The 27,248-nt window shown below is 42.6% G+C and overlaps 1 protein-coding gene across 9 annotated transcripts in view; it reads left to right on the top strand.

The window, feature by feature from the left end:
• Positions 1–27,248, top strand: part of LOC106585083 (autism susceptibility gene 2 protein) — a 380,813-nt gene that overhangs the window by 246,244 nt on the left and 107,321 nt on the right. For all 9 annotated transcript variants that reach the window (XM_014170870.2, XM_045707151.1, XM_014170873.2 and 6 more), the window contains one exon: positions 6,994–7,023. In XM_014170870.2, the coding sequence (XP_014026345.1) occupies positions 6,994–7,023 (30 nt within the window). The remainder of the gene's footprint in view (positions 1–6,993; positions 7,024–27,248) is intronic.

Raw genomic sequence — 27,248 nt, 5'->3', positions numbered from 1 at the left:
GAATTTTGGCCCATTCCTCCTGACAGAGCTGGTGTAACTGAGTCAGGTTTGTAGGCCTCCTTGCTCGCACATGCTTTTTCAGTTCTGCCCACACATGTTCTATAGGATTGAGGTCAGGGCTTTGTGATGGCCACTCCAATACCTTGACTTTGTTGCCATTTTGCCACAACTTTGGAAGTATGCTTGGGGTCATTGTCCATTTGGAAGACCCATTTGCGACCAAGCTTTAACTTCCTGACTGATGTCTTGAGATGTTGCTTCAATATATCCACATAATTTTCCTCCCTCATGTTGCCATCTATTTTGTGAAGTGCACCAGTCTTTCCTGCAGCAAAGCACCCCCACAACATGATGGTGCCACCCCCGTGCTTCACGATTGGGATGGTGTTCTTTGGCTTGCAAGACTCCCCCTTTTTCCTCCAAACATAACGATGGTCATTATGGCCAAACAGTCCTATTTTTGTTTCATCAGACCAGAGAACATTTCTCCAAAATATAGATACTTTTGTACCTGTGTCCTCCAGCATCTTCACAAGGTCCTTTGCTGTGGTTCTGGGATTGATTTGCACTTTTCGCACCAAAGTACATTCATCTCTAGGAGACAGAACACGTCTCCTTCCTGAGCGGTATGACGTCTGCGTGGTCCCATGGTGTTTATACTTGCGTACTATTGTTTGTACAGATGAACGTAGTACCTTCAGGCATTTGGAAATTGCTCCCAAGGATGAACCAGACTTGTGGAGGTCTACAATTTTTTTTCTGAGGTCTTGGCTGATTTCTTTTGATTTTCCCATGATGTCAAGCAGAGGCACTGAGTTTGAAGGTAGGCCTTGAAATACATCCACAGGTACACCTCCAATTGACTCAAATGATGTCAATTAGCCTATCAGAAGCTTCTAAAGCCATGACATCATTTTCTGGAATTTTCCAAGCTGTTTAAAGGCACAGTCAACTTAGTGTATGTAAACTTCTGACCCACTGGAATTGTGATACAGTGAATTAATCTGTAAACAATTGTTGGAAAAATTACTTGCGTCATGCACAAAGTAGATGTCCTAACCGACTTGCCAAAACTATAGTTTGTTAACAAGAAATTTGTGAGTTGAGTTTTAATGACTCCAACCTAAGTGTGTGTAAACCTCCGACTTCAACTGTATGTACGTATACACGGTTTATAAATTAGGCCCCTGACTTCCCATGCAGCCCCCAGGCAAGGTCAAGGGTCAAATGGCTGAATGGATCTGAGCATTTGGTCAAATCAGAGTGCAGGACTGGTATGCAGGTGCCAGGAGGGGTAATGAGGAATTGCTTAAGTTTGTTATTATGACGAGTGGTTGTGACACTGGTAGTCACGTCAACGGTAAAGCCCAGTGTTAGAAACTATGAACTCTGTGGTGCCAGTAAACTATTTTATTTACAGTGGGAGAACATAACGTAACCACTGGCTTCTCTCTATTGAAAAATTTGCATTTTTTGTTTTCGCTCCGTCTTTGGTTTACAGCAAACCCAGGGCATTGTGCGCTCTTCCGTTGGAGCCCAGAAGAGAGGTTTATTTGTTTTATTTTCCCCTTGTTTGTCACACAATCAGGATAATCTCAGCGTCGTCTCAACCTCTCCCACACCCGAGCCTCTGCGATGACTCATCATTATGTTTCTCCCTCTCTTTCTCCCATGGATGGTGTTAAGACTGAGAGGGGGCTGAAAACACAGGAGCATGCAAGAAACATCGGCTCCATGAATTATGGATGTGTGAGTCCTGTAGGAAGAAGTGCTTAACCTTGTGCCATGCTCTGTGGTGCAATAGAAACTTCCAGTGCTGCTGCTAACAACATGCCTGCCTGGTGGTTGGTGTTTCTGCGGCCCTAGGAGTGGCGACAGTGGCAGGGTACCCAAGCAGGGCCAAAATCTGCCTCCTAAAAGGTACCCTATTGTGCGATTCGACTCCAACGGGAGCAAAAAGACTGTTCTGAGGAAGGATGTCAGACACGCTTTTTACATTTGTATCACAATTTATAGATTTTTGAATTATGACGTATGCATAGTGATCCGTGAACTGTACATGATACAGACAACACCTTGGTGTCATTACACTCCTTATAGTGTGCTCTAACATATGGAGTATGTCTACATTCTGAAATATTTAGATTAATATCTCAAAACTACCGTTTTTGATTTTGCTTATTTTTAGAAATATTGTCTGGAACCATATACTCTTCAAACTCATCAAATTTCCAGAATGGGCTCTCTGGTACTTTTATTGATATGACCCATTTTATACATAGAAATTTACATTTTAGGTCATTAACCAATCACAGCCCTCTTTTAGGATTGCATATTCAGCGCATCACCAGCAGAAGGATTTCCCTTTGATTCCATTTGTCATCCACTGTGTTGGTGGTGCTCATAAAATTGATCAGAACTTCAGAATTAGTGGAGAGCCCACTCTGGACATTTGATGTACTTGTAGATTATATTGTTCCAAACAATGTCTTAAACTGAACAAAATCAAAAAGGGTTGTTTGAAAATATTAAGATTTTTAATGTTGAATAAATGCATTAGAATATGTGTATTTCAAAATCTAAACATATTCCATATGTTGGAGCACACTCTAAGGAGCACAATGACACCAAGGTGTTGTCTGTATCATGTAGGGTACACGGATCATTAGGTCTTACAGGAGGCATGTATAGGTCAAAAAAGGGCCTAAAATGGCCACTTTAATCATGACTTTCTTAAAAAATGGTTTACTATACTAATGTAAAAAGCATGTCAAACATCCTTCCTCTCACTTAAGTTCCTATGTGAGACTTGCCAGAACAATCTGAGATATCAGAAATATTTTCCGCTTCGGTGACATTTGGGACACACCCAATATCACACACCTCATCTCCGGAGCCACAGGAGGGAAATTGAGGTGGAGGAAATTGTGGCTGTTTCATGGGTAAAGCTACCATTAGATCCCTGTGTATCTGGATGGGCAATAAGGCCTACAGAGAGTGCTTCTGAGGTCTGACACAGTAGGAAATTTGTGCTTTTCACCACGTTCTCCCAATAATAAACCAAGATGGCCGTTTAGGACTGAGGAAAACAGTAGCTGGACTTAAGCCATTCTCTCTGACAACATGAAGATGCCCAACTATCTCACCCTTTTGGCTTTGTCAATAGTGAATATGAGGTCTTATCATATCTGTGGGTGGTGGTATTTCTGAGAATATTTTATTTGGCTGAGGCACAAATATGAGTAGTTTCAGTATAATGTCACAGTTGAATTTTTGGAGCACAAGCTGGCAGTGAAATGTATGCGCCACAAGCCTCCGTTCTTTTTTTACATCCTTGTGGATATCTCACAGCCAGGATGGCCCCAATCAGTATTCAAGCAGACAGCCCCGACAGACATTGACGCTGTGCCAGTATTTATGTCGCCGGAAAAGTTTCTCCCTCTAGCTTCGAGGAAAATTTATCGCAAATCTCCTCAGAATGTGACGGGTGGAACTGGGTGATTAATTTGTCCAGTCATTTTTTTAATGTGCTCCGGGATGCGCAGCACTTATTGTCTTCCCCCACACGTCTATTACAAAATCTGCAACAACAAAAAAATCCTGAAGCCTCCTGTCTCCCTCCTCAGCCCTGTTGCCTCATTCCAGGTCTGAGATATGGGGTCGTCTTGGGGTTAGCCTAGCACTGAGACCCGACCCGGGTCCAGTCTGGACTGGTGTTTCTCTCTTCTGTCAAAATAAATCTCCTGCTCCTAAAGTGTTGAAAGCTGTGTAAATGTCAAAACCATCCGTCTGAGGTGTGGAGGGGAGGAGAGGGAAGGGAGACTGAGCCATCCGGTGAAGCTATTCCCTGATTTCTTCTCGCTGCGGCAGCGGTTGCCAGGTGCAGATGTTGCTCCGCCTGCCTCTGAACCAGTAGCCAGGTTTTCTCTATCTTCTCTCATTTTTTTTCTTTTTTGGTGGGGGTTGTTTTTGAATATCCATGAGAGGGTGGACCCGCTGGGGCTCCTGTCAGGGAATTTTGCGAGCAACATATCTCTCGGTTTTTAACAACGTCCCCTCTGACTGGCCTGGCCTGCCGTCCTGCTGTTGGTTAGGGGAGGTCGGTGTGTTTGTGGTTTTCCATTTTCCCCATTTGGCTGATGTGTTCCCTCTCCTGGCTTGGCCCTAGTTGACTGCTACAGCACAGAGGATCTCTTCTCAGTTGAACAGCGAGAGAACCCTGTTGTACAGGATGACATTGGCCTAATGCAGCCCCCACTGTAGCCCTTTCCCACATCGGCCCAATGTAGACCTTACATAGACTCAGCGTAGACCTATAATAGTATGTAGTTATAGACTGGACCCATGCTAACCAAACACAGCCCTGACAGACCCCTTTCATCTCCTCATGAGCCACCTCCATGTCCCCACTATGTGTTTAATGCTGTTGTTTTTTTTGTCACTTTTGACTTGAAACTCCTATCCTGCTGAGAACAACCCCATCCTTCCTCTAGTCCTCTATTTACACTCTGCTGCAGGAAATGTCTCTTAAAGAGATTGGTGAGGGGGGGGGGGATGAGAGCCCTGCTGTGCTATTTCGATATTATTTTTTCCTTCTCCTCCTCTCCAGTACACTGGCAGCAGCACTCTGTGGCTTCCTTATCCTCTGCTCTCATCCTCATCCTCAGTAAGACCAGCCTGCAGGTCTGTGCTTGGGGAATTCAGCTGCAGCCAGAATCCACCTGTTCCTCTCCACCGCACATGCAGGGTTTCAGCCCGGCCCCAATAACAGGGGGAACTAGCATCACTATGTGAGCCACCCGGCAGCAGCAGGCAGCCGTTGTGGTGCATACTAAGAACACATTTCTCCCAGTTCCCTGGGTATGATCTCAAACCAGGATCCATTTACTTCCAGGCGCAATGTCAACAGGCAAATCTAGGAGAAAGTCTGCAGTTTTTTTGAATGTGATTTTTTTTTTAAACAAATGACTGAGTGGTGAGAGAGAGACAAATGCTGCTTGATTACAGGTTGTGTTGAGCCAGTAACAGGCTCATCTGGGTAGAAATGTGTGACAATCAATTTGCAGAGAACTCCCAATGCTGAATGGGAAGTTGATTGACAGGGAGCCTAAGCCACTTCCAGTTTCTTTAATACCATGTACCTATAATTTCTTTTGACAAGTAAAGCCCTGAAATTAGGGTTTGCAAACATTCCCTGGAGAATTAAGGTACAGACAGCAAACAGGCTTTTTTTCTCTAATCCTGAACTCACACACATAGACACGTGCACACACACACACACACACCTGATTGTATACAATTGAACATTTAAACATGCTTTCCAAAGTCAGGGCCATTTGATTTCCTGTGTTTCTCATTCTCTTTCTGTTTCTCTCTCGCTATATATATATATATATATATATATATATATATATATATATATATATATATGTCTGTGTGTGTCTCCCAGTCTCTCTCTTGTTCACTCACTGCCTCTGAATACTATCAACAATGACCAGTTATAGAAAGGAAATCAATGCATTAATACGTGTGTTCTCTCTTTTTCATTGATCTGGTCTCCAATGTAAATGTTTCGACTCCCTTTCTTCTGTAAGAATGGCTCAAAATGGAAGGTTAGGACTTCAGCATGGCCTTAAGATGTTATGTAGACAGATGTAACACGCACACACACATGGTCATTCATATCATGTTGAGCCACAGAATCTCTTGACTTACCACTCTTCCCAGTCAGAAGAAGTCGTCTGTCATTCACCCACAGAATGGGAAGATTCAAGGGCAGAAGTGTAGCTCTCTGGAGACATCCTTACCTCTGGACTGTATCAGACTTGGGTTCAAATACTATTTGAAATCATTTCAAATTCTTAAGCTGGGCTTGATTGAGTTTTCCAGGTGCAATAGAACAAATAGAAGAGTCGCAAAAGTGCAAACCCCGCCCCGTCCTGCACTTCCAAGCAGACTAAAGCAAATGCTAACTGTTTTTGAAAGATTTTGCCTAGTATTTGAACCCAGGTCTGGCTTGATATGCTGATTGGTACTCGTTACTTAATTATACATTTGGACCCACCACGCTACAACACAAAGGGCCGCTGTGCCTCCTTTGACCCAAAGTCTCCCTTTGTGCCGGGGCTCTGAAAAGGAGTTAAACAAAATAAAGAGGGGCACTTAAATATGTTGCCACAGAAACTTAATTGACAGATTGAAGCCAGGCAGGCAGTGTTTTTCAGGGGACCTTCTCTTCTTCTCTTCTCTATGGCTCTTTGCTTGAATAGCTTTTCTCTTTTCTCCCTGGCTCCCCCACTGTGAGGTCCAGGAGGTCTGACCAACTGGTCCACTCCTGTTTCCACAACTTCACTTCCCATTGTAGTGAGAGAGGAGCATTTATTCACTATTAACACCTAATGAACGTGAGAAATGGAAGTAGAGATTAAATGAGAGATCAGCTTTTGTGCCTTATGAAGGAATGCTAGCCATGCAGGAGACAAGTGGTTATATACATTGTGGTCATAATTGAACATTTGCATTTCAAAAGTTTTAGTCCGTTTTTATAACCAAATGTGAAATACATTCATGTTAACATACTAATGGAGAATGTTGGTTATAGGATGTGATGATCTGATGATGTGTGGGAAGCTCAATTCATATTCTAATCAAAAGAGTGAAGGACACTTTTCTGTTGATTGCAAAATGGACACTCGACAACTCGTGCACGCTATACTGATATTTGTTTTCCACTTTTTGTAAACTATGGTATTTGCACAGAAAACTCAAGAATAGCGTTATTGTATTGTATTGTGTACTCCTTTAGAACCTTGAAAACTCTCTCAAACGCGACACTTTCTCTCCTTTCATCTACCTTCATTTGTGTTGAAAGCTGTCACTGAACAAGAAGTCTACCATAAAAATAACATCTGCACTGATTATGAGGTTGCTGGTGGTGGTGGGGGGGGATAAAATGAATAATTCCTTATGTTTCCCCTTTCTCTTCCCTTGCAGTGTGACAGCGAGAGTGACGTTGATGACAAGGTAAGACTTTTTTCTGTGTATCTTTCCCCACCACATCAAGTGTACTTGAGGAGTTGTGAATAACAAATGTTGAGTTCCTGACTGAAGAAGAAGAAGAAACATCCTTCTGTTAAAGTGAGAGGAGATGAGGAGGAGTTATAATAGACTGACAATGCTGCTAGTCACACTACTGTTGAGCATTTGCATCCTACAGATAAGTAACAGAAAGAAAGAAACTAACAAGGAAAACGCACAGGTAACTGCCAAAATAAAGGAAACCCGCAACTTAAAGTGTCTTTATAGGGCGGTGGGCCAGTTTAGATTCAGTCAGATCAAATGTTATTTGTTACATGCTTTGTAAATAACAGTCGTGGACTAACAGTGAAAGGCTTACTTACGGGCCCTTCCCAACAATGCAGAGAGAAAGAAAATAGAGAAATAATAGAAAAGTAGAACACTTAATAATGAAAGTAATAGAAAAGTAAAACACTTAATAATAAAAGTATTGTATATGGTTATATTACATGCCTTAATTGTCTAAGAATAGTGAGGAGAGAGGAAACCCCAACTTATTTAGGTCTATAATCAACAGCCTAAACTGTTAAATGTGCCTGGCTTTATAAATCATCTATATACTGTACCAGTCAAACGTTTGGACGCACCTACTCATTCCATGCTTTTTATTTATTTGATTATTTACTACATTACAGAAAAGTAGTGAAGACATCAAGCTATGAAATAACACATGGAATCATGTAGTAACCAAAAAGTTTTATTGCTTCTTTAATCAGAACGACAGTTTTCAGCTGTGCTAACATAATTGCAAAGGGGTTTTCTAATGATCAATTAGCCTTTTAAAATGATAAACTTGGATTAGCTAACACAACGTGCCATTGGAACACAGGATTAATGGTTGCTGATAATGGTCCTCTGTACCCCTATGTAGATATTCCATATAAACAATCTGCCATTTCCAGCTACAGTAGTCATTTACAACATTAACAATGTCTACACTGTATTTCTGATCAATTTGATGTTATTTTAATGGACAAAAAATGTGCCTATCTTTTAAAAACAAGGATATTTCTAAGTGACCCCAAACTTTTGAACGGTAGTGTATGTATGTATGTATGTATGTATGTATGTATGTATGTATGTATGTATGTATGTATGTATAGAAATAATGAACAGTATGTATGTATAGAAATAATGAACAGTATGTGGATAGAATATTTAGAATATGTAGGATAGAATAGTATATATATACAGCAATAGTTGAATAGGATGGCATTGACAGGAATACACTATATACATATGAAATGAGTAAAACAGTATGTACAAAAGCTGAAGAACATACGCACATCCAGGTACTTTCTGCAGGTGCTGGAGTTGTAGGCAAACTCATGGAAAACAGAAAGGAAAACGCTGTGCACTGCTGCTCATGCTCCCAGGGTATTTTTTTTATAACAACATTCTGACCCTTAGGTCTTCGTCAGGCATCCATACATAAAACAGTATGTAAACATTATTAAAGTGACCAGTGTTCCAATAGAGAGTACAATAGAGATTCTGTCATCTGTGGATCTGTTGGGGCGGTATGCAAATTGGAGTGGGTCCAGGGTGTCTGGGATGATGGTGTTGATGTGAGCCATGACCAGCATTTCATGGCTACAGATGTGAGTACTATAGGGTGATAGTAATTTACACAGTTTACCATGGTGTTCTTGGACACAGAGACTATGATGGTCTACTTGAAACATGTAGGTATTACAGACTGGGTCAGGGAAAGGTTGAAAATATCAGTGAAGACACTTGCCAGATGGTTAGTGAATGCTCCTGGTAATCCGTCTGGCCCTGCGGCCTTGTGAATGTGACCCTGTCTTACTCACATCCGGAACACCTGATGCTCTCACACATGGTTCAGTGTTGCTTGCCTCAAGGCAAGCATAGAAGGAATTTAGCTCGTTTGGTAGGCTCGGGTCACTGGGAAGCTCACGGTTGGGTTTCCCTTTGTAATCCGTGATAGTTTGCAAGTCCTGCCATATCCGACGAGCGTCAGAGCCGGTGTAGTAGGATTCGATTTTAGTCCTGTATTGATGCTTTGCTTGTTTGATGATTCGTCGAAGGGTGTAGCGGGATTTCTTATAAGCGTCCGGGTTAGTGTCCCGCTCTTTGAAAGTGGCAGCTCTATCCTTTAGCTCAGTGCGGATGTTGCCTGTAATCCATGGCTTCTGGTTGGGATATGCATGTACGGTCACTGTGGTGACGACGTCATCGATGCACTTATTAATGAAGCTGGTGACTGATGTGTGAAACTCCTCAATGCCATCAGATGAGTCCCGGAACCTATTTTATTCTGTGATAGCGATTTTGGCCTGTGGAATTTTTTTCCCGCTCCTCTACCAAGGATATTGACGGGAACTGGAACACGCTGTCGTACACGTTGATACAGAGCATCTCAAACATGCTCAATGGGTGACATGTCTGGTGAGTATGCAAGCCATGGAAGAACTGGGACATTTTCAACTTCTAGGAATTGTGTACAGATCCTTGCGACATGGGGCCATGTATTATCATGCTGAAACATGAGATGATGGCGGTGGATGAATGGCACGACAATTGGCCTCAGGATCTCGTCACAGTATCTCTGTGAATTCAAATTGCCATCGATAAAATGTGATTGTGTATGTTTTCTGTACCTTATGCCTGCCCATACCATAACCCCACCGCCACCATGGGGCACTCTGTTCACAACGTTGACCTCAGACAACTGATCGCCCACACGACGCCATACATACTGTCTGACATCCGCCCGGTACAGTTGAATCCAGGATTCACCAGTAAAGAGCACACTTCTCCAGGGTGCCAGTATCTATTGAACGTGAGCATTTGCCCTCTGAAGTTGTTTACAATGGCGAACTGCCGTCAGGTCAAGACACTGGTGAGAACAACGAGCACGCAGATGAGCTTCCCTGAAACTGTTTCTGACAGTTTGTGCAGAAATTCTTTGGTTGTGCAAACCCACAGCTTGATCAGTTGTCTGCGTGGCTGGTCTCAGACGATCCCGCAGGTGAAGATGCCATATGTGGAGGTCCTGGGCTGGTGTGGTTACACATGGTCTGCGGTTGTGAGGCCGTTTGGACTGCCAAATTCTCTATAACGACGTTGGAGGCAGCTTATGATAGAGAAATTAACATTCAATTTGCTGGCAACAGCTCTGGGGGACATTCTTGCAGTCAGCATGCCAATTGCACACTCCCTCAGAACATCTGTGGCATTGTGTTGTGTGACAAAACTGCACATTTTAGAGTGGCCTTTTATTGTCCCAGGCACAAGGTGCAACTATGTCATGATCATGCTGTTTAATCAGCTTCTTGATATGCCACACCTGTCAGGTGGATGGGTTATCTTGGCAAAGGCGAAACGCTCACTAACAGGGATGTAAACAAATTTGTGCACAACATTTGAGATACATTTTTGTGCGTATGGAACATTTCTGGGATATTTTATTTCAGCTCATGAAACATGGGACCAACACTTTACATGATGCGTTTATATTTTTGTTCAGTGTAGTTTACAGCTATCATAAGGTATTCTAACTGGCGAGCAGAATCTCGAGACTTCTTAATTTTAGAGATCGCACACCAGCTGTTTTTAGCAAAGAGATACACACCACCCCCCTTGAGCTTACCTGACACTGCCGTTCTGTCCTGCCGATTGTATATTATCCATGTCCTTGATCATCCACGTTTCCGAGAAACATAGGATATTACAGCTCACATCAGCCTCTATATCGCCGTCTCTTTCTCTTCCGAGTGTCAGGGATTAGTGCCTGGCCCGGGGTGAGCAGTATGTCCTGTGCCGCCGACTCGTTGAAGTTGAAATCTTCATCCAAATCGAGGTGAGTGATCGCTGTTCTGATTTCCAGAAGATCTTTTCAGTCGTAGGAAACGATGGCGGGCACATCATGTACTAAAAGAGTTAAGATCAGGGCAAAAATACACACAAAATAGCGGAATTGGTCAGGAGCTCGGAAAATGGACTCTATACACTGTACACTCACAGCGCCAGTCTGGCACAGATTCTACAAGTGTCTGGAGCTCTTGTTGGAGGGATGCGACACATTTGGTGTTTTGTTGATGGTGGTGGAAAACGCTGTCTCTGTTGCCGCTCCAGAATCTCCCACAAGTGCCATTGCCATTGAGACGGCAATGGCATATAGTTAACATTGTTTTCATGCTCATAAATCATTCAGTTACCACTCGTGCCCTTTGGATGGGATCATTGTCATCCTATGGGGGCATAGCCATGGTGGCCAAAATAATAGCCTGCCCAGCATTTTTATACATGATGGGATGTTAATTGCTTAATTAACTCAGGAACCACAACTGTGTGGAAGCACCTGCTTTCAATATACTTTGTATCACTAATTTACTCAAATGTTCCCAGTATTAGTTTTTCACAACGCAAATAATAACACTGCTTTTATAGGTGTAAGAGAATGTTGCGTCTTTCAATTTGAAACTCCTTTAACCTCAATGATAGCCTCAGACTGTGTACAACATTTATCACATTTTACATACAGTACAACAATGTGATGCAAATATAGATAATAAATGTCATTGATCACTCTATTATGTATGTTTGAGTATCATATTCCAATTAATTTCATGCAGAAAATACACTACTGATGTCCCTAATATCCTAGGGATAGCATTGCAGCATGTACAGTATCACAGTCTTTGTTGTTAAATGGCAGATTTGCCAAGTTGCCATCAGTTATTAATCATCTGTCAGTCTGTTCGACAGCTGTTGGCCAGCGTCTATACAGAGTATTTGTAATAATATCAATTTCACAACTGTACACTTGTTTACTTGGGTGGCTGGCTTGTTCATCTATGGTTTCCTCCACCACCACCTGCAGCCATTCCACCATGAGCCACCAATGGGAGCCTCACACATCTTAATTCCCCCGCAGTTTAGCAATTACTCCCTGGTAAATGAATGAGATAGCATGCCTAATCTCCTGTAAGCTTATCTCCCAGTTCTGTGGAAATGTCTGCGGCTCCGCTCGCCCAATAAATAATACATTGATAGCAGCATAATTTGCATGAACTGTAGCTTTGGCAAGTCAATAGGCTTTTATCTCTTCATTGAACCAAAAAGTGAGTGAATGACTGAGTGTGGGAAGGGGAGCCTCTCTCTCGCCCGTCAGTTTGACATGACAGGAAGGGAGTTTTCAGGGCCTGTCAGTTTCCATACAGCTCCCTGGCATCACTATGGGTGAGGAGGGGGAGGGGAGAGGAAGGAACTACTCTACAGACAGAAGCCCCCCCCCACCTCTGTATCCTCAGATCAACCCTCCCTCTCTGTTTGCTGTTCTGTGTCTGTCCATACCCCTACCTCCTACACCTGCCGCATGGTAGGTTCATTGCTCATTTGAAATAGGAATGCCATATGTTTTATGTCAAGGGGTTGTTTTAACTATGTACGTGTTGTTCACAACATGTGGAAGCAATTACTGAGTTGCTGGAAAATCAAAGAGTGTGTTTTCTATCTTTCTCCAGTAAGGCTAATCTATCTTTTTTTTTTTTTTTTTTTTTATCTATTCAGTGAACGCATAGGGAATGGGGTGGGGTTGGTCCATGTGAGTGCAGTAGTCTCTGGACCTGACTGGCGGTAGTTAACTCCTACCAGGCAGTCCATGGGGCCTGGGAAAAATGTGCCACTGTCCATAGAAACCAGACAGAGCTGGCGTACATCACAATGGGGCCGTTGTGAATTCCTAAAGCACTCCTCTCTGAAAGAGCACAATGTCTTCCATGTTCATTACATGAGCTAAAAAAGAACGTCTGTGTTTGGGTAAGGACCGTAGTAAACGGACCTCTTCTAGATCGAGGAAATGGAGAGAACTATTAACTTCATCAAGATGACAGAGTGGCATCCCTAGAAAATTGAATGACGGGGGTCAGAGAGAGATGGGAAAAAATCCATCTTGACAAGCCATCAGTGGAGTCAAATCACTGGTGTAAAATTGGTTTTCATGAAGGAAAGACAAACATTGTCATTTGTAATTGGCCACACTTACAATAACTCTGTCTGTTTAATTTCTAGCATGTTAACTGCAACAGGTGCTGCCAACAATGGCTGCTTTCTTTCACTTCAAATCAGCAGCCACCTGAACACCCACATTGTCAGGATTTAACAGATTACATCAATTAGAATATTGCTTGCAGGTGTGCCCGTTTGGTGCAATCAGTTACAGTTATTTGAATAAAACTGTCTGGTAGCCAGGCTGGTGTATGGTATTGCAGGCCAGCCTGGGTAGATATGGGCATGTCGTAAAACCATCATATTCAAACACACAACAGATAAGACTGCAGATGTATTCCAATGTATTCCCGTGTTGGTTTTCTAGAGATTGCTAGGTAACCTCTATCTGAGTCCTATGTTGTCAGTGGGGATGTTTATGTAGATTCACCTGCCTGGCTGTGCCTGCCCCAGATATAGGTCTACAGGCCTACTCAGATTGTTTTCTCATCGCTCGTATTTCCTCCATGGAGCCTTACCCTCTGTGTAAAGAAATGTGTAATTTTCCTCCATTATCCGAACATAATGTTTGACAACGAACAGGATTCAAAGTCAGAAATAGTATCCTTGACCCTGAATAACCCCCCGAATAACCCCCTGCTGTGGCCTGAAGCGTAGCTCAGATGATTACGATGATTTCTCTTTTATGGAGAGCATAATGAAGTCTCTGTGTTGTTTCAACTATTAAAACGTGTGTGTGTGGGTGTGTGTGCGGGCGGGCGGGCGTACATGCATGTGTGTTTGTAGCCTGGCTAAATTAAATGTTCATGAAGAGGGTTAACCGCATGCTTGAAGAATTGCCTCCACAACAGAAGGGCCTGTGTGTAAACAAACCCTGTTGGACTGTCACAGGCGTTTTAGTGGAATATGAAGGGCCCATTAGATTGTATCAGGGTCAAATGAGTTCAACTCATCCTATTCTGGGCGGTCGGCTCTCTGTGACTCTATTGATAACATATTATTTATGTCTGCCGAGTGGTTCATACAAAGCATGTGTTACCCATTAGCCTGTTTTACACTCAAATCTGTTCCTCAATGGCACTGTTTGTCTAAGGTTGATGTTTGATCAAACAGGACGTCACCAACTTAGCCACTAAATGTATTTTTAACAATATTTAATGTAATTGTGAATCAGATACTGTATGTGTTAATTTACTTTATTACGTTTATTTTTGCAGGGAAAGTGGACATTAACCCCCTATAGTCGATTGACACACCGGCTCTAGGACTCATCTAAACGTAACTGGAACTGGTTCTAAAAATATATGGAAGTATAAAGGCAGTTTTGTGCCTACCCAAAAAAGGGGTTAAATATGTCGGTCTAAAATATTGTTTGTTACATTAGATAAAAATAGAGACTCCGAGCTAGAAAATGGTATATCATACACTGCAGTTGAGGAACAATGGGAAAGTAATTCTGCTTTGAAAGTTGATGAACTTGTAACCCTACTTTTGAGAAAATGGCACTTGAATGTTTTGGTACACCTACTGGAAAGCTCTTCTTTTTCTACACCCATTTATTCACACCCTCTTAAGCCTTAGCCCCACCCATCTCTTAAAAGGAGTCCCATGTGAGGCCATGTGCTAAACAGAGGGAGTAAGGTAGACAACCAAAGATTTCAAGACTAAAAGTGGTGAAAGTAGTAGCAAAAATACACGTTATCTAGTCCTTGGCCAATATCCTAATCCAATTTTGGTGCAGGTCATGTTGTTCTTTGCATAAATGTTTCTAGTAAACACACACTATATCAAATAAAAGTTTATTTGGCACATGCACTGGATACAGAAAGTGTAAACGGTACAGTGAAATGCTTACTTGATATTTGCATATTAGTAATATAAAAAATTGTGTCCAGATATGTATTGTATAAATATTTGATCATTATTAGATGATTCTTACTCAGACACACCTGTCCAAATTGATGGACTAGCTAAGTGGTTGAGTCGCTATTGTTTAGACATGTACACATGTTCATGAAATACAATAGATGACAATAATCACCCCCAGACACACCTGGTTAACTTGATGGGTCATGTAATCATCTGGCAAAGTGGAGTCTTTTGTTTAGACATGTAGCTCGCTAGCTAAACAATTAACCTAATGTTGCTTTCAAGACAACTGGGAACATGGAAAAATATGAAGTCAAGTCATAACACCAGTGATCATCAGGTCGGAAAGTCGGGTCTCTAGAAACAGGCCCGAGTTCTCAAGTTGGAATTCCGAGTTGGATGACCGTTCAAAACTATTTTTCCCAGTCGGAGTTTCTAGTTGTCTTGAACGCACTGAAATCGGAAGTCGGAGATTTCAGGGTTCCCAGTTGTTTTGAACGCAGCAATAATCTCAACCCATACTACTAGCAATACAAACTGATTGTCACAGCTAGCAACCATGCATGAATCTGCAGGTAGCTAAAGCTAACCAACTAGTTTCAATGTTAGCTAGCCTGCTAACATTAGGCTATAACTAGCAATGCAAATGGCTTTCTGAGATACGAATAATATTAATACATAGATCATACACGTAATGTTAGCTAGCAAGCCAGCCAGCTAACGTTAGCTAGCTAGCTAACAGTACACTTTAACTTGCAATGAAAGTGACTTAATGACAACATTTTTTACTTATAATATTTGAAAATGTAGCTAGCTAGACTTACCCGTAGATGGATGAACGCTTCTCCCTCTTTGTCACGAATGGCATGGTTGCCCTTAGTTTGACGATGTAATCTGGAAACAGGTGTTTTATACAACAGCCTTCTGTGTTCTCTTTTCAACTCCCTTCGCATATTTGCAATCAAATGCCAGAATCTCCTTAGCTATCATACTCTGCTTCCACCAGGCATTCCACTGATTTTAAAACTCGGTTAACTTCTTCCGTGACAACAACACTGTTGATTGCCGTTTTTTCCCCATCACTGTCATCAGAAGACTCATCAGAAGCTACATTTTGCAGTTCTTCATGATATCTTTCTAAAAAGCAGCTACTTTGCAGCTCATGTTATAGACAGAAGCATGCTACATGGTATACAAATTCATTATTCATTATCAAGAGTGTGCAAAGCTGTCATCAAGGCAAAGGGTGGCTACTTTGAAGAATCTCAAATATAAAATATATTTTGATTTGTTTAACACATTTATGGTTACTACATGATTCCATATGTATTATTTCATAGTTTTGATGTCTTCACTATTATTCTACAATGTAGAACATAGTAAAAATAAATAAAAACCCTAAACTGAGTAGGTGTGTCCAAACTTTTGACTGGTACTGTATGTGTAAAAAAAATACAAAATAATTCTGAGCTTTCTTATATCTCCTAGATATAATTATGATAAACACTTAAACTTTGTTTCTTTTTATTTGTTTTTGATTGTCTTTATTGCCATATATAAATGTGTTATTCAGTGCATTTCTTTGGGCTATAGTAGTAAAGGCCAAATTCAATATTTTAGACTTTTAAAAATGAATCAACATTTAAAGTAAAAGTGCTGGTTTTAGCCAGCCGGCTAAATTTCGATCATAGTCCCTGGGCAGGTCATTTTTTTGGGGCTTAGTTATAGTGAAACGTGAATTCTCGTCTTAATTTTGACAGTTTGTTGCAAAAGCAATATATTTTGGTCTATTATAATAGTAGCAGTTGCCCCTAGCAGTTCAACTCTACGTCATCTCAAAGTCTCCCTTCTAGATGTTCTGGGTGGTACCACCTCAGGGCTTACTATAAAAGTAGGTGGCAGCATGCCTTATTTGGCAATGATCTTGGTAAGATGCTTCCTTGACCTAGGCTTACTGATGTTACACAAAATTCAAAAGGCATTAAGGCACATTTCTGCATATGACCAAATTAAATATTTTTGCTTACTGTTTCATATACATCTGTGCTTTTACGTAGAAAAACAACGTAGGCTATGAGGATTCTATGTTTATTTGAAGCTACATTTAACTAGGCAAGTCAGTTCAGAACAAATGATTATTTACAATGAAAGCCTACCTCGGCCAAACCCTAACGACGCTGGGCCAATTGTGCGCCGTCCAATGGGACTTCCAATCACAGCCAGTTGTTATACAGCCTGGAATTGAACCAGGGTCTGTAGTGATGCCTCTAGCACTGAAATGCAGTGCCTTAGACTGCTGCGCCACTCGGGAGGCATCATCATAAAAAAAAGTGACAATGGTGGTCATCACAAATCGTTTTATTTTTTCCCAACCACTATTACTGATTGGTCTGCTAATACAGTTAGTTTATAGTTCAATGGTTGTGAGTTCTAATCCCACATGAGGCAGATATATTTTTTTAATCCTTTATTTACAATGTTCATCCCATGCCCACACACTTCTAATTATGAAAAGTGAAAGCATACCTGTGGGATTGCCCTGGTAGTAGTTGTAGGTTTGTACAGTGCCTTCAGAAAGTATTCAGATCCCTTGACTTTTTCCACATTTTGTTAGGTTACAGCCTTATTGTAAAATTGATTAAATAGTTTTTTACAGTCGTCTTGGGTATGACCCTACAAGCTTGGCCCATCTGTATTTGGGGAGCTTCTCGCATTCTTTTCTGCAGATCCTCTCAAGCTCTGTCAGGTTGGATGGGGAGCATTGCTGCACAGCTATTTTCAGGTCTCTCCAGAGATGTTCGGCTAAGCTGGGCTCTGGCTTAGCCACTTAAGGACATTCAGAGACTTGTCCCGAAGCCACTCCTGGTTTGGCTGTGTACTTAGGGTTTTTGTCCTGTTGGAAGGTGAACCTTCGCCCTAGTCTGATTTCCTGTGAGCTCTGGAGCAGGTTTTCATCAAGGATCTCTCTGCACTTTGCTCCGTTCATCTTTGCCTCGATCCTGACTAGTCTCCCAGTCCCTGCTGAAAAACATCCCCACAGCATGATTCTGCCACCACCATACTTCACCGTAGGGATGGTGCCAGGTTTCTTCCAGACGTGACACTTGGCATTAAGGCCAAAGAGTTGAATCTTGTTTCTCATGGTCTGAGAGTCTTTAGGTGCCTTTTGGCAAACTCCAAGCAAGCGGTCATGTGCCTTTTACTGAGGACTGGCTTCTGTCAGGCCACTCTACCATAAAGCCCTGATTGGTGGAGTGCTGCAGAGATGGTTGTCTTTCTGGAAGGTTCTACCATCTCCACAGAGGAACTCTAGAGCTCTTTCAGAGAGACCATCAGGTTTTTGGTCATCTCCCTGACCAAGGCCCTTCTCCCCCAATTGCTCAGTTTGGCCGGGCATCCAGCTCTAGGAAGAGTCTTGGTAGTTACAAACGCCTTCCATTTAAGAATGATGGAGGCCATTGTGTTCTTAGGGACCTTCAATGCTTCAGAAATGTTTTGGTACCCTTCCCCAGATCTGTGCTTCGACACAATCCTGTCTTGGCGCTCTACTGACAATTCCTTAGACATCATTACTTGGTTTTTGCTCTGACATGCACTGTCAACTGTGGGACCTTATATAGACAGGTGTGTGCCTTTCCAAATCATGTCCAATCAATTGAATTTACCACAGGTGGACTCCAATCAAGTTGTAGAAATATCTCAATCAATGGAAACAGGATGCACCTGAGCTCAATTTCGACTCTCATAGCAAAGGCTCTGAATACTTATGTAAAAATGTCTAATTGTCATTATGGGGTATTGTGTGTAGATTACTGAGGATTTTTGTTTTATTAATCCATTTTAGAATAAGGCTGTAGCATAACAAAATGTGGGAAAAGGCACTGTATACGGTACCCCAGCCTGTGAGTTTATTTGGCCATTGGGAAAAAAGCTACTGCGTAAATACTTCAACGCAGGTTGGATTGAATTGAGCCCTTAGTCTTAATTTTCAAGGTGAGGATTGCACTTTCCTTTCCTACACAATACCGCAACAAATAAAATAAAAATGGCACACCATGGGTGATTCAAATTTGCACCGTAAGTGTCAATAGATGTCAGATACTAGGCGCCTTACCACTGTGAGCTAACTGTTTAGCTTGTGATGCACATCATTTTATTATCTGAGCGTGGCAGTGGACTTCTGGTAAGAATGCTTTAGTGAGAAACTGTTGAGATCAGGCACAACTACGTTTACCCACCCCCAAAATGAATATTTATGAGCAATTCCCCCCCGATCCACAACCTGAATGCATTTGTTTTTATTTGAAGGGGTTGGGAAAAGGCTGAAATTGGGGTTGAGAGTTACCCTTTAAAAGAAATACAGACAGACAATAAGCACATGAAGAGCAACATATGAAAAGCAACACTTAGCACGCAGACAGACAGAGCAATAACACAAACAGAAACCAAACAAAATGTTATACTACCATACTCTACTTGTTTTGTTTGGTGGAATCAGTCATGCAGATAGAGAATGTTATTCCCACTGTTTCAGTAGGACGACATGGCCTCAGTTAGCTGAATGACCTTCATTGACCTCTGTTCCCCCAAGCAGTTCAAACAAGATCAATTATTATTCCATGCATCTATTTAGAAATATCAGCGAGCCGAAGTTAGCAACTTTTCTCATGTCTGTGTTCATGCTACTTGAAGTGAAGAGGGTAATTTTCTTTCATTTAAGAGGAAGAGAAAAAAAAAGCGGGATTTGTCCTCCTCTCTCTGTTTTAAAAAACTGCCCTGAAGTGTCGTCCTATCTCTATTATTCTGAGCTCGCCTGTCTGCGCCGCTGCTCGTCCCATTTCCTCTGTGTTCTTTAGCTTTAGCAAATAACATCATGGCTCTCTGTCTCTCCTCTCCATGTCAGGAATACTAGCATTAGCCTCTAATATGCTACTCCAGTGCTGTTCTCTTTACCAGTCTTAGCTAACACAGTGGCTGGCCTGCCCTGTCATGGCTCTGCAGCGATGGCGTAATGCTCATTCGCCCAGTGTAGACACCCAGGTCGTCTAATTCCATTTGCTTCTATTTTCCAGGCAGGCAGGCAGTCATTCAGCAGTAACTGTATCTGTCTGAGTCTCCCACTGCCTCTCTCCTTTCTCCCAGGGGACCATTACCACATCCCTGCTACAGCTCTTTAATGGTTTCAATACTCGCTTGACAGGACGGCACAACGCTGACTTGATTGACACATTAATTCCTCGCTCCCTTATCTCCCGGTATAGGGAATGAATGGTGTATCACAGAGACGAGTGTTTCTGAGAGCTTATCAGTAATGGCTCGTCAGGTAGTGTCCTCCTAGGTGATGTATCTGGGGAGTGTGTCTTAAGGTAACATGCACCTACATACGGAGCGCCGTGTCTATGGAAATACAGAACACACCCACTCTACCCCCCCTTCTTCTTCCTCTCTCTCTTTCTTCCTATCTCTTTCAGTTTTATTATCTCTCTTCCCCTCTCTCAGAGGATTTTGTCATATTGTCGTCCATCTCACTCTCTCTTTCTCTCTCTCTCTCTCTCTATCTGTCTGTGTGTTGCTTTCTTCCCTCTCTCGCCCATGTCAGAGAAAAGGAAAAAGGAATGGCAATGTCTGTGCCTCTGGCCCCCTTATATCACCCCCCCCCCACATCTCTCTTTCATTCCCTCAACCCCTGTGAAGCCCAGGTTCTTTCCCAGACTCCTCATATTCAATAACAAACAGCCCACCCACCAGGTCGCTGACAGCCCTAATAGTTTTTCATGGGGGAAAAAATTGACCGACTTAATGTTTCGACACAAGTGATCATCCGTCCTCATCTCCTTAATGAAATTAGATTAAGTGCACCTGGGAAAGAGCTGAGGAAGCAGAATGCCTTGCCACCTCCTTTAATTTAAAACCAATTTGCCAGCAATATTCCCCCCAGCTCGGGATTCTTCTAAGCAGATTCAAAATGGAGGACGAATGAGATCAGACCAGAGCTGACTAGTTTAATTCCGGTCCCCACAGGCAGCACCAAATTATAACTGACACCGGCAACAGAGGCTTTAATATGGAGATGTCATTTTTCTCCTCTCCTCCCCGCCTTTGTCTCTTTCTCTTTTCTCTCTCTCTCTCGCTTTCTCTGTCTGTCTCTCTCTCTCTCTCTCTCTCCCTCTCTTTCTTCCTCTATGTGATGAACCGTGGCTGCTTCTGGAAAAGGCTTTGTTTTCATCAGCTGGTGTCATGATGTTATAGCTGTAGCAATTACAGTGGTCTGGAAACACTCTTCTGTTTCATTTATATTGGGCTGTTTGCAATGTTCTCTCTTCTCTAGTTTATCCGGTTTAAGTCTGTGTTTTTTTTTCTGGTTGTCAAGAGATACATCTGTTGTACATTTAGTGCATCACAACTATGTGGTGATTTTAGAGCACAGTTCATTCTTCTTCTTTCTGACTGAATCGAAATCTGAGTCGTGGTCTGCTAAGTGGCACATTTTAAATCTGAATTTGATCATTTTAAGAAGAACTATTATGCCTAGTACTTAGGTGTACCTGCGTAGACCTTTCCGGAACGATTTGGCTAATTGTCTTGACATTTACTGTATGAACATTTTCAGACAGGGAATCATTTGAGGGGCGGGGGTGGGGGTGGGGGGTGGGTGGCGGGCAAATTAAGCATATAATTAAAACCCTGTGGTGTCTTGACAAGGTGGGTGACGCGGAGGATGTCTTCTGTCCCCTGCAGGGCCAGGCAAACCAATGACACAGCCAACTGATAGCAGCAAAGTCTGCATGTCACTATCAATGCATGTCACAGTAAGAGTGACAGTAACAGCAATGATGCTGCTACCAAAGCTATTGCATTCCTTCCACTGGCTGAATACACTACTCTGGATTGCTTTCTAAAGGTTACTTTGACATGAACGTAATTTATGTAAACAGAAACCTGTGACTGATAAAACAATTATCTTTTAATGGCTACGTGGGAAAGTGTAAAATCTAGAAGCTAAGTTTATCTCTCTGTTTAGCTCTGTCCTTTTTGTTCTTGTGGCGTTTACTTTGGCAGAGGGTGTTAAAACAGGTATTCAGGTCTTTGTTCTTTGGAAATCATAACACGCACTCTTTCCAATTTCCCAACCATAGAGTAGGCCCTACCTCTAACCTTTTCAGAACAACGTGTCCGTGCTCTGGTGCAGTCGAGAGACAGCTTGTGATCATAGTCATTGTGGAAATGATTCTTGCCTGGATGAACTGTACGTTTCGCTGCGCACTTGTCCTCTTGTCCTACACCCTCACCTGCTCCACTTTTGAAGAGGTTCTTCAAATACCAATTTCCCATCTCAGAGCCAATGCCCTGTACTGTAATAGTCTGAAGAATTTTCTACAAGGGCCAAGTGGGATTGTCGATTTTACAATTTTCCACAAGAGATCATCTCTCTTTGATCTCCTAGTGATACAGCTGGTTCACCTCTAACATCAAACAGAATAGCTGTGGAGGTTTTATTTCATTAAAAAAAATACTAAAATATTTTCCTTTTGTAATGTGTTGACAGAGATTAAAACTCTTAAAACTCAGGTAACCTCACACACACACACACACACACACACACACACACACACACACACACACACACACACACACGGTTGTAGCTAAACTGAGTTCCATTGTCCAGTCCAAGTATCATGGCAGCCCGTCCATTGTTTTCGTAAAGGCCCGCGTTTGAATAACAAGCCAAGTACTATAAACATTTTTCCACATCAGTAATAAAATAAACATTTAATCCATATTGGTTGCAGATGTCCTCTCAGTAGAGAACAAAATATGTATGAGTGTGTCAGATTTGAGTGTTTCTGATCTTGCATAAACATAATGCCTAAGTGTCTTTTTATTCAATAAACATCGGTGGGCCCTAATTACTTTCACATTTCTTCTGGCTGGAAGTGGAAGGCAGACCTTGTGTTGTACGGAGCTTGGAGCTCTGTGGGTGAGTCCCAAATGGCACCCTATTCCCTACACAGTGCTCTACTTTTGACCAAAGCCCAATGCACTATATAGGGAATAGGGTACCTTTTGGGATGCTGCCTGTGACTGAGCCCTGTCCCAGCCGTTGGCTTGTCCAGAGAAACTTCCCTAATGCAACATGACTTATTTTTCCTTTCCTGCAAATGGCATACGCAATCAGGGACAAATATAGAATTCCCCATTGTTATTAGTAATCTGTGCCATCGTGGATAATGTTTCCCTGAAGAAACTCACCTTTCTTTTTGGCCTGGAACACATCAATGTATGGAACCCAGACCAACCTGACCCATGGTGCTCAGAAAGGAGTGTTGAGAGAGCATGAAATCCCTTAACAGACAAAGAGGCCAGTCATCCAAACAGCACGTTGAGCTTTACAGTTTTATATTTTATAGGGAAATAAACACATATTAATAGAGCGGAGGCATAGACCATAATTAATTTTTGAAGCTCTATATTTTGTCTCTGTTTACTCGCTGGATTCCCTTACAGGACATGGCCAATTATGTTGGGCTTGTTGACATTAATGGACTCAGTGAACCTCAACAGGGTCCTGTAAGGGGGATCTGACTAACCAGACCCCACATAATGATTATGACGGACAATAAACCAGGAGAAGAGGAGAGCGCGCTGTCCAGTCTCTCTCTCTCGCTCTCTCTCGCTCTACCTCTCTCTCAGTGAGAAAGGAAAACCTCTCGTCTGTCTTCACTCCACCAACCACTTGAACATCTCTGACTTCATCTAAACACCCAGATGCCTGTGGAGGGTAGTGAACGCCAAAACCTCAAGCCTGCTCTCCCCCTTAAGTCGCTTTGGCCTTAGAGGGGAACTTTCCGTGGGTGTATGTGTGTGATGTGAGGAGCTGGCGGGCAGAGAGGGAGTAGAGTAGAGATCTGGAAGAGCAGCGCTGAGATCAGGACCAGAACACACAGAGCCAGCTGCCTTCAATTGAAGTAGAAACCCAGCGACTCAGTCCCTCATGCGCAAAACCAGCTGCCTTTGATCTGCGGCAGCCAGGGGAAAAGGTGCAGGGCTTGAAAGATTACAGGAAAAAATAATTATTGTATCAAAGAGACCTACATAAAACTTTATAGGGGATTTAGAGGCGCAGGGGGGAAGAGGGAAGCAGGTACTAACGATGCCTGCCACTCATGTTCATTTGCCAGCTCTTTCACTCTTTCAGGGGGCCTTCTTTAATGATGTGGTGCACCTGGCCTCTCCTTTAACTTTTTATGCGAGAACATTTTTCTCCCCACTCCATCCCGCCGTGCTACTTTACTTTGACTTTTATCACTCCAACAAGTTGTCACCCACGGTGGATTCATTGGTGTAATCTAACCTGATTTGCATGTCCGTTTCTGGCTTTGACAAACAGCACAGTGCTATGCTAGCGAACCCTTACAATTGGGTGTCTGAGCGAGTTTTGGAGTCAGAGCCAGCCACAGCGGAGGACTGGCCTATCTGGCATTAAAACAGCCACCCCTGCCGTCACTACAGACACAGCCTATACGGGCCTCGATTTAAATACATTTTACTTCATTAGCACTTAACCTGCTCCGGCCCAGGGACCCGTGATGCTGCCGGAGGGGGATGGTTGAGTGGCGGCGTGGCAAAGGACCAATCGGCCGAGACAGCAAGGGAGGCACTGAGAAGATCTAACACATAGCTCTGACAGCCTGAATATGCCCCATGCTCTGACGGCGGCGGGACGGGAGCCAAAAAAGGGGCGACCTGCGTCACTGGCTTTAGGGGGCTCAATCAACACCTGGTCAGAATATTAACGCCATGCGCTTCTGCCACATCAACAGGCCACACACACACTCACTCATGGTTGCTGGGCTGCATACCAGTAATGTGTGGGCACATGGTGAATGCCTCAGCGTGGGGTGATCCAGAAGAGATGCACCACCGGGTTGACTTGACCTGTTCCCATCACCCCTCTCCAAGTGGCGTCAACAGTTATCATGTTATTGTGTTACAGTCCATGTAAATCTCATCAGACAATTCATAAATAGTCATTTAGAAGCAGTGAGTAATTTTATGACTGTGTTAGTGTGTCAGCTTTCCTAACTAAGACAAAAGGGTTAGAATTCAAATCAATTTCAGAATACATAATTTTCCAGTGATTTGAAATATGATTTGAATAACCAATAATACTGTAGCTGTCTATTGAGTAAAAAAAGCTGCCGAACGAGATGTCAGGTCGAGATGTCAATGGAGGCAGATATCATGTCACCCTGTTGAGAAGCCTGTCGTGTTGTTAGTCCCTGGATGATTTGTATAGGAAAGCTTTTATGCTCCATAAATATTCAACCAACCTCACAACATGCACGCAGCATTGTTTGCCGCTCCGCTCCGTTGGAGATCTGCAGCAGAAATCGGATCAATAATTCAAATCAAAGGCTGGATTGAAATCCGCTAGATAGGCGAGCGAGCCGTGTGTCATTATTTGATAACTCCATTTTGCTCCAAAGAGCACCTCTTATAGAGTAAATAATAATAAAAAAACGCCTGCAGACACTCACGCCGAGCTAGAGTTGCATACAAATGAAAACCCAGCAAGCAGTAGGGTAGTAGCTATTTTGGAATGACAGTGTTATGAATACTCATTGTGGATGGAGGGAGAAAATATGGTTGTACCAAGGCCGTTCGTTCAAGCCAAAGAATAACACATAAATTACTACTGTTGAGCTGGAAATGAATGTGGGGCCAGAGCCGTAGTCTTGGAGATAGAGCAGCCACAGATCACAAAGCTTTTAAGACAAGAGACTCGTCTACCCACTGAAAATAGCACTATTACTGTGGAGAGAGAAGGGAGGAGGGGAGGGAGGAAGGAAGGGCAGGCTTCAGAGTTGACCCGGCCTCTGGTGGGAGAGTGTGCATGCTGATAAATAAATAACTGTGAAAATAAATAAATAATTAAGGCGGTAACCCCAGATAGGACTCTGGTAGCCCGAGGGTGGTAAGTTTTCTGTCTGCTGTCGACGAGAGAGCACTTTGATCAGAGGAGTGTCTGAAGATTCGTTCCACATCTGAACAGAGAAAACGAGCTGTAAACTGCCAAAAAGTATTTTAATGACAGTTGGATTATAAAATGAAAGAGGGCTCCAGATGGCAGGCAGTACAGCGGCTGTTGGTGGGGTTTTTAACTGCTTTTTTATTGCTAAAATATGGGTGAAAAATTGCGTGGGGCTTATTAGGTATCCCACTGTGATGTTGCTCAGCTGGCCAAGCTGTTCTCCGTGGCCTCCGTCCAAACATGCCTCCATACATTTTTAGCAGTACCTTTAAATCTGTAAGATCCCTGCTTGTTAAGTTCACCCCAGCTACCCCAACCCCCCTCACCATATTTATTTATAAAGAAGGACTTCTCTCAATTGAGCTTTTTTTAAAAAGGCTGGATGAAAGTCTCCGGAGTAGCTTTACAAACGGGGGGGGGGTTGGCTGTGCGGCAGGGGGTTCCTTCCCACTTCCCTTTCCATGCTCATTACGATGAGCCAAGAACCAGTGTTTAGCCCCATAACGACTTAATTCCTGCGTGATTTCATTAGGCTTTTTGCTCTTTCTGACGCAGAATGAGCCCAGCTGATTATTAATCAGATATGCGGTGCTGTGTATCCATGCAGCTGACAGGGTCAGGGACAGAAATAGTAGTCTGGGCATAGAGGGTGGAGCAGTGACTGGGCACAGAGAGCCAAGGCCACAGATTCAAGATGGAGGAGCAGTTACTGACTTGCCACTGAGATCCAAAATGGCGAAGCAGTGACTAGAATTGTATAGAGTTTTCTGTGTTAATGCAGAGGTTGAAGAGAAGTTATGGCAGCTCAAGAGAGGAGATTGAATTGATTTTTGTTTTGCCATCAGTATACAGTATTATATACAATACTATAATACTGTAGACATAAGTTGTTGCTCAATGTTCAATTCAAACCTACCATCGCATCTAAGCCAATATGCAAATCAACTTGATTGGAGGTACACAACAAAATGCCTGCCTCTCGTCATGATCCATTCAGCTGTTACCGAGAACCACATACCAGATTTTTTTACAGGGTCATTAGCATTTGAGTTTCAGACAATTTTTTGGCCCCACCTAGCTTAAATTCAAGATGATGGATTAAAATGAGACTATAGCGTCCATACGGTGACCATTGGACTTTTGTCGGACTGAATACGTTTGTAGGTGCAACAATTCTGAATACGTTTGTAGGTGCAACAATTTTGAATTGCTATCTTATGGATACCATTTTTATAGCTGTAGTTTCGCGAGCCAATGCTAACTAGCGTTACCTATAGACTTCCAGTCATTGCGC

Source organism: Salmo salar, chromosome ssa24 (assembly GCF_905237065.1).
Source record: "Salmo salar chromosome ssa24, Ssal_v3.1, whole genome shotgun sequence".
In the NCBI taxonomy this organism is placed as follows: domain Eukaryota; kingdom Metazoa; phylum Chordata; class Actinopteri; order Salmoniformes; family Salmonidae; genus Salmo; species Salmo salar.
This window is presented reverse-complemented; position numbering and strand designations above follow the sequence as displayed.